Genomic DNA, 8,798 nt, shown 5'->3' on the forward strand with positions numbered 1-8,798 from the left:
CGATTCGCCTGGCTTCCCTCTTTAGTCGGATGTACGTTTCCGCCATCGTCTCAAATTTACGAGCAATAATATCAATATCATCGGCGAAACCAAGCAGCTGAACGGACTTCGTGAAAATCGTCCCACTCGTGTTTATCCCCGCTCTTCTTATTACACCCTCCAAAGCAATGTTGAACAGCAAGCACGAAAGACCATCACCTTGCCGTAACCCTCTGCGAGATTCGAAGGGACTCGAGAGTGTCCCTGATACTCGAACTACGCACATCACTCGATCCATCGTCGCCTTGATCAACCGTATCAGTTTATCCGGGAATCCGTATTCGTGCATAATCTGCCATAGCTGTTCTCGATCGATTGTATCATACGCCGATTTGAAATCGATGAACAAGTGATGTGTGGGCACGTTGTATTCGCGGCATTTCTGCAACACCTGGTGTTGGCACTGGCAACACGGATGATCGCATGGCAGTAGGTGCAACAGACAGTGGCGATCTGGATCACCCTTCAATCTGACAAATTGGAATCGAAGAACGAAGCGGAATGTCAAATGATATGACTAGCGAATTTGATAAACTGTCATAACAGGCTAGAAATAAGACGAAGCGAATTATTTTGTACAAAAAGTGGAGAAGCTATAATTTGATATTATTATATTCTATATTTCTGCACTGTGAGTACCATTGAATTGGAAATAAGCAAATGAATTTATTACGTTATTAATATTACAGCTGCTTGTACTGAGGTCGAAGAACTGATAGATCAAAAGTAACCTTGGTTCGATCTAGTTGAATGTAAGTTATTTTGCCTCGCAATTGAATTCGTTAGATCTAATTTATTTGTTAATTTAGATTACAGTGCAGTAGTTTATCGCTTAAATCCCAAAGGAAAGTTTGATCACTATAAGTTGCCGAAATTGTAAGCACAAAACACCGATTTCATGATAAGTACTAGGCTAAATGAACTTTATTGTTTTAGCTTAAAAGCAACTCGTCAATAAACTGTTCGCTGAAGAATCGACGACTTCTTTCCTTGGACTGCGGTAACAATCTTTTAAGAATTTCGCTGAATAAACCATTGGAAGGCGTACGGCAAGCAATGGCAACAGCATCAGGGAAGCTCGTAAACACTCAGCAAAACTGTGGGGGCTGCAATAAGCCCAGCTTCGACGACGGATCAAAGATCGTATGTCAACAATGTCGTCGTTGGTACCACGATGCTTGTGGAGCTGGAGTTGGGCAAACCGGAGATGGCAGTTGGTCGTGCGTAGCGTGCGTGTTGTCCACGGATGGGCCGGCGAAATCGATTATCTCGACCAGCAGTACCCGATCGGCTCGAATGCGATTGGAACTGATGCGGTTGGACGAAATGCAGCAGGCTAAAGAAAAGCATATGATTGAGCGGCAGGAACAGGAGCGGCTGCGAGAAGAGCGTATACAAAGGGAGAAAGAGAGTTTGACCCAGAAGTACATCGATGAAAAATATGCTTTACTGATGTCGGAGACCTTGGAGGATGGTGCCAGTAGCGTGAGAAGCCGAGGCAGTCGCCAGAAAAGTCTTGATAGAGTCAAAGAATGGATGGAAATCTCTGCGACAGGAACGGCGCTAGGAGATTCGATTATTAGTCTGCCACATCCGCCGGCGACTGGCAATCAAAACAATATGCTGCATGGAACTCCACGCACTTCGGTTGGAGCTAAGGCCATTGATAGTTCCGAGGCGGGACAGAATATCGCAGAAATAAGACAGAATCGAAACCTGAATCTCTTGCATCCGCCACAAGAAACCCTTTCAAAACGAGATGGAGTATTCTTTGGACAGATGTACCGAAATGGTGGAACGAATTTGCTGCAGAAGATTGAAGAGAATGGCTCGGCATTGATACCGGCATCAGCGGCTACCCAAACGCTGCCACCAACAAGTGGTCCGACTCATACAGTGTCTTTCGTACAAAATACAACCGACACAGGACTCCAATCATCTTCGTCTTTGGGGAAAATACCGCTGGCGTTGCCTATCACCTCGGTAGGGTCCCAATTCCCCACGCCAAGATCAACGGTACACCATGTACCGGCCTCGGACACGCACATACCTTTGCCGTCTGCACCTGATGTTTTTTCGATTATTCCTCCGGAACCGACCCAACTACCAGTACCGGAATCAAGTTCAGTGCGAGCACCAGTATCACTCAGCGGGAACCCAGTGCATGCCCCCAATGCACTACATCAACAACCATTTCGTCCGTTGCACGGAGGTCAAGCATTGCACATGCCAGCGTGGCAGCCGCATCATTCGCCTGCTGGCCATTCACGGCCACAGCAGCCGTGTTCGGCCTACTACGGAGTGCCTGAAACGTTCATAGGCCAGTACCAGCAGCAAATGGCAGCGAGACAGGTGGTACCGAGAGAACTTCCCGTCTTTACGGGACACCCGGAGGACTGGCCTATTTTTATCAGTAGTTACCGTAACTCGACGACGATGTGCGGTTACACCGACGCTGAGAATTTGATGCGTCTCCAAAAGTGTTTGCGCGGTACTGCATTGGATGTAGTTCGAAGCAATTTGCTCCTTCCATCTTCGGTCCCCCAAGTCCTGACCACATTAGAGACACTATTCGGTAACCCGGAACGAATCATTCAGTCACTTCTGACTAGAGTACGAAACACTCCTGCGCCGAGGGCTGACAAACTCGAGACGCTAATTAATTTTGGTGTCGTTGTTCAAAACCTAGTAGGACATTTGAAAGCAGCCAACCAACAAGTTCACCTGACAAATCCTTCATTGTTGCGCGACTTAGTCGACAAGTTACCCGCTAATATACGCCTGGACTGGGCGCTGTACAAAAAGCGGGTGGTAGCGGCTGATCTGGAGACGTTCAGCACTTACATGTCGGCGATTATCTCTGCAGCTAGTGACGTTACAAACTTCAGCGAAATCGAAGCGACGAGACCCATCAGAAGCGAGTTGAAACCAAAGGAGAAGGCATTCATGAACGTCCACAACTCAGAGGATAATTATAAGCAGGTAAAGGGTCCAAAAGGTGACGATAGTAGAAACAAAAATGTAGTTGCCGTTAAACCTTGCTTCGTTTGCGAAAAGTTAGGGCACAGGGTTAAAGAATGTTTTATGTTTAAGTCTTTTTCTCTTATTGATCGTTGGAATGCGGTAAAAACACACCAATTGTGTCATAAGTGTCTAGTGCCACATGGTAGGTGGCCGTGTAGGACGCTGAAGTCCTGCGATATCAGTGGATGTGTTGTTGATCATCATTCGCTTCTACATCCTGGTGATCCTGAATCCTCCGAAGTCGCCGTAGTCGCTGTACATCGTCAACCGAAAAGTCATGCTATTTTTCGGATCATCCCTGTCATTCTGTACGGGAAGGCAACACGATTTGAAACGTTTGCTTTCTTAGACGAGGGATCTGATTTAACGCTGATGGACGAGGAAATTGCCGATCTCCTGGGCGTTGATGGTGAGAAAAAAGGGTTATGCATAAAGTGGACATCGAACGTGACCAGAGATGAAGCGAACTCTAGGCAGATTAATTTGGAGATAACCGGGGCAGATGGCGGCAAGCGCCTTCCTCTGGTGAATGTTCGTACGGTTGGTCGGCTAGACTTGCCCCTCCAAACGTTAAACTACAACAAGCTGGCTACAAGGTTCACTCATCTGAAAAGATTACCCATCCGAAGCTACGAGAATGCTGCGCCGAGATTGTTGATCGGCCTTAGCAACTTGCAACTGGCCGTTCCATTGAAATGCCGAGAAGGTCGTGTCAATGAGCCTGTAGCTACGAAAACTAGACTCGGATGGACAGTTTTCGGCAATATGACGGAGTCAAACATGCACCATTCGTTTCACATCTGTGAATGCACGACTGATGAAAAGCTGCACGACCTTGTCAAAGAGTTCTTTGCTGCAGAAAATCTCGGAATAACAAGTGGACCCTTGCCAGAAGGTATTGAAGATGCACGTGCAAAAGCTATTCTTCGAGATACAACAAGGAAGGACTCAGATGGACATTTCGAAACTGGTCTTCTCTGGCGCTATGATCAGTTTGAATTCCCACCAAGTTATATGATGGCTGCAAGAAGATTTCGATGCCTGGAGCGGCGATTGCGGACGCAGACTGAACTACGGAACAACTTGGACAAGCAAATAGCCGAGTACCTCGTAAAAGGATACGCGCACAAAGCCAGTCAACAGGAGATTGAATGTGCTGATCCAAAGCGGGCATGGTATTTGCCGCTAGGAGTGGTCATTAGCCCTAAAAAACCCGGAAAAATCCGGATTATTTGGGATGCGGCCGCCAAGGTGGATGGAGTATCCTTTAATTCGATGCTGTTGAAAGGACCGGACATGCTTACGTCTTTACCTTCAGTGCTTTTTCGCTTTCGAGAACGAAAATTTTGCGTTACTGCGGACATCAAAGAGATGTACCATCAGGTAAAGATTCGCCCAGTTGATCGTTCATCACAGCGGTTTTTATACCGGTCGGACCCATCGGAAGAGCTGGAAACCTACATAATGGATGTGGCCACCTTCGGGTCCACTTGTTCTCCATGCTCCGCTCAGCACGTGAAGAACCTGAACGCCGCAGAATGGAAAGACGTGTACCCAGAAGCTGCATCTGCGATTGTGGAAAACCATTACGTGGATGATTATTTGGACAGCCGGGATACAGAGGACGAGTTGGCCAGTATAGCGGGTGATGTACGCACCGTACACTCCAAAGCGGGGTTCGATCTTAGAAACTGGCGCTCTAATTCGAACACGGTTTTGCAAAAACTTGGAGAGGAGCCCGCCAGCACGGGAAAGATAATTGGCGAAGACAAATCGAGCAGAACTGAGAGAGTTTTAGGTATGACTTGGCTGCCAGATGAGGACGCGTTCACGTTTGCCCTTATTCTACCCGCTGACTTGCAACGAATGACGATTGGAAATGGAGCAGTTACTAAACGAGGTATTCTGCGAATGCTGATGAGTTTGTTCGATCCCCACGGTTTGATCTCCAACTTTCTCGTTCACGGGAAAATATTAATCCAGGACCTTTGGCGCAGTGGAGTAACCTGGGACGAAGCGATACCACAGGATATTCTTGCCCGCTGGAATCAATGGGTGAACCAGCTGCCGCTTCTCGAGAACATTCGGGTTCCACGATGTTACTTCCCTAACTACAGCGTGAAAGATCTGCAAACCATCGAGCTACATGTGTTTGTTGACGCGAGTGAGTCAGCCTATGCATGCGTGGCATACTTTCGCATCATAGAGCAGGGTAAACCACGCTGTGCGTTCGTGTGTTCCAAGGCGAAGGTTGCTCCTCTCAAGCCATTATCAATTCCGCGTTTGGAACTGCAGGCCGGAGTTATCGGGAGTCGACTGGCTAAGACCATTAAGAACAATCACACTCTTCCAATTCAGCGTACCGTTTATCACAGCGATGCCAGTACTCTACTGTCGTGGATCAGATCGGATACGCGAAAGTATAGGCAATATGTAGCAGTCCGTATAGGAGAGATTTTGGAGACCACCGACGTTTCCGAATGGCGCTGGGTACCGACAAAACTCAATGTGGCCGACGAGGCCACAAAATGGGGCAACGGGCCAGCACTGGAACCTGATAGTAGATGGTTCAAAGGACCAGCGTTTTTGTATTTGCCAGAGGAGTGCTGGCCTCAGCAGAAGGAACTACTAACAGATACCGCCGAGGAGCTGCGATCGGTATACGTTCATCAGGATATAGTACGCTCTACAGTTATCGAAGTCTCTCGGTTTTCGAAGTGGGAACGCCTGTTACGGAGCATGGCGTACGTATATCATTTCATCTGTTGCTGCCGCAGTCGAAGGGAGGAAAGAAGCATGTTGCTGGAGCCTACGGATTTTGAACGAGGAGAACAAGCTCTTTGGCGACTAGCTCAGGCTGATGCATACGCAGACGAATTGGTGGAGTTGACGAAATACTCAAAGAAAACTGCGAGGCGGCAACTACGCTTGGAGAAGTCCAGCAGCATCCGCAAACTTTCTCCGTTCCTAGATGAATTTGGGGTTATAAGAATGGAAGGTCGAATTGAAGCGTCACCTTTGGCGACATTCGATGCCAAATACCCAATCATTCTTCCCAAAAAGCACTATGTGACTGAGCTCCTGATTGATTGGTATCATCGGCGTTTTGGACATGGATTCGGTGAGACGGTAGTGAACGAGATTAGACAAAAGTTCCACGTATCCAATCTGCGGGTACTAGTACGTGGCGCAGGGAAACGATGCATGTCATGTTTGGTGCGGAAGGCAGTACCGGAAAACCCCAGAATGGCTCCTCTACCAGCAGCTCGGTTAGCTGCATTTGAACGACCGTTCTCCAGAGTGGGAATTGATTACTGTGGACCATTTCTTATCAAAGTTCATCGAAGCACCGTAAAACGTTGGGTAGCGTTGTTCACGTGCTTGGTAACGAGGGCAGTGCACCTGGAGGTGGTCGCGTCGTTGTCAACGGAGTCGTGCAAGTTAGCGTTGCGGAGGTTCATTGATCGACGTGGAGCGCCGGCAGAAATATATACTGACAACGGGACAAATTTTCATGGGACATATCGAGAACTGAATATGCAAGTCTTGGGTGTGAATAAAGGTCTGGCAGAGACCTTCACTGATGCAAACACTAGATGGTTCTTCATCCCTCCGGCCTCTCCACACATGGGCGGAGTATGGGAGCGGATGATACGCTCGATAAAAACAGCAATGGAAGGTCTACGACGTCTGCGGGAACCGACAGAGGAGGTGTTCCAAACCGTGTGTACGGAAGCTGAATCGATGATAAATTGCAGGCCTTTAACATATATACCGTTGGAAACGCCAGAGCAGGAAGCTCTTACTCCCAACCACTTCCTGCTCTTAAGCTCATCGGGCATAAAACAAACGCTTAAACATCCTACAACCGAAGGAACTGCACTGCGAAGTAACTGGGATCAATGTCAACTGATGCTCGACCGTTTCTGGACTAGGTGGATTCGTGAGTACCTGCCCACAATTACACGCCGAACCAAATGGTTTGAGGACGTCCAACCGTTGGTGGAAGGTTCATTGGTGTTCATAGTAAACGACAAGGAGCGAAATAGCTGGGCAAGAGGCAAGGTTGTGAAGTTAATTCCTGGAGCGGATGGAAGGATAAGACAGGCGGATGTGCAGGTTGCTGGAGGTGGAATACTACGTCGAGCAGTGGCAAAGCTGGCCGTGTTGGACGTGCTGGAGAGCGGTAAAGCTGGCGGAACCGGGCAGCTATACGGGTTGGGGGATGTTGGCACTGGCAACACGGATGATCGCATGGCAGTAGGTGCAACAGACAGTGGCGATCTGGATCACCCTTCAATCTGACAAATTGGAATCGAAGAACGAAGCGGAATGTCAAATGATATGACTAGCGAATTTGATAAACTGTCATAACAGGCTAGAAATAAGACGAAGCGAATTATTTTGTACAAAAAGTGGAGAAGCTATAATTTGATATTATTATATTCTATATTTCTGCACTGTGAGTACCATTGAATTGGAAATAAGCAAATGAATTTATTACGTTATTAATATTACAGCTGCTTGTACTGAGGTCGAAGAACTGATAGATCAAAAGTAACCTTGGTTCGATCTAGTTAAATGTAAGTTATTTTGCCTCGCAATTGAATTCGTTAGATCTAATTTATTTGTTAATTTAGATTACAGTGCAGTAGTTTATCGCTTAAATCCCAAAGGAAAGTTTGGTCACTATAAGTTGCCGAAATTGTAAGCACAAAACACCGATTTCATGATAAGTACTAGGCTAAATGAACTTTATTGTTTTAGCTTAAAAGCAACTCGTCAATAAACTGTTCGCTGAAGAATCGACGACTTCTTTCCTTGGACTGCGGTAACACCTGGCGGATGGCGAACATCTGGTCCGTTGTAGCGCGTTCACCCATGAATCCAGCCTGATATTGCCCCACGAACTCTCTTGCAATCGGTGATAGATGGCGGCATAAAATTTGAGAGAGTATCTTGTAGGCAGCGCTCAGTAGTGTGATCGCGCGGTAGTTTCCGCAATCCAACTTGTCGCCCTTTTTGTAGATGGGACACACGATACCTTCCATCCATTCCTCCGGTAATACTTCCTCTTCCCAAATCTTGGTAATGACCCAGTGTAGTGCTCTCACCAGTGCTTCTCCACCGTATTTTAGAAGCTCGCTTGGTAGTTGATCTGCTCCAGCGGCTTTGTTGTTTTTCAACCGGCCAACCTCCTCCTCAATCTCTTGAAGGTCAGGGGCCGGAAGTCTTTCGTCCTGTGCACATACTCCTCGATCTGTTACCACGCCACCTTCGGTACTTGCTCATCGTAATGCTGCCGCCACCTCTCGACCACCTCACGCTCGCTCGTGAGAATATTCCCGTGATTATCTCGGCACATGTCGGCTTGTGGCACAAAGCCTCTGCGCGAGCGGTTCAGCTTCTCGTAGAACTTTCGTGTGTCTTTAGCGCGGTACAGCTCTTCCATCGCTTCGCGATCTCGTTCTTCCTGCTGGCGCTTCTTCATCCGGAAGACTGAGTTCTGCCTGTTCCGCGCCTGTTTGTAACGTGCCTCATTCGCTCTCGTACGGTGTTGCAGCATTCTCGCCCATGCTGCATTCTTCTCGTTTTTCAACTGTTCACATTCGCCGTCGTACCAGTCGTTTCTGTGATTCGGAGTCGCGAAGCCTAGTGCTGTAGCCGAGGTACTACCTATGGCGGATCGGATGTCCCTCCAGCCATCTTCAAGTGTAGCTGCGCCAAGCTGCTCT

General features: G+C 47.8%; 1 protein-coding gene across 2 annotated transcripts; it reads left to right on the top strand.

The window, feature by feature from the left end:
• The first annotated feature begins 434 nt into the window (after positions 1–434).
• LOC134284186 (uncharacterized) lies at positions 435–7,898 on the top strand. 2 transcript variants are annotated; one of them, XR_009995681.1, is made up of 2 exons: positions 435–7,525; positions 7,584–7,898. XR_009995681.1 is itself a non-coding variant. In XM_062842674.1 (2 exons), the coding sequence occupies exon 2, from the start codon at positions 1,096–1,098 to the stop codon at positions 7,366–7,368; it is 6,273 nt and encodes a 2,090-aa protein (XP_062698658.1). In that variant the 5' UTR covers positions 435–670; positions 729–1,095; the 3' UTR covers positions 7,369–7,898. The 2 variants fall into 2 exon arrangements, 1 of the variants encoding a protein (XP_062698658.1); XM_062842674.1 differs by having other exon boundaries at positions 435–670; positions 729–7,898.
• Positions 7,899–8,798: the final 900 nt, after the last annotated feature.

The sequence above is a fragment of the Aedes albopictus genome, chromosome 3, assembly GCF_035046485.1.
Source record: "Aedes albopictus strain Foshan chromosome 3, AalbF5, whole genome shotgun sequence".
NCBI classification, from domain to species: domain Eukaryota; kingdom Metazoa; phylum Arthropoda; class Insecta; order Diptera; family Culicidae; genus Aedes; species Aedes albopictus.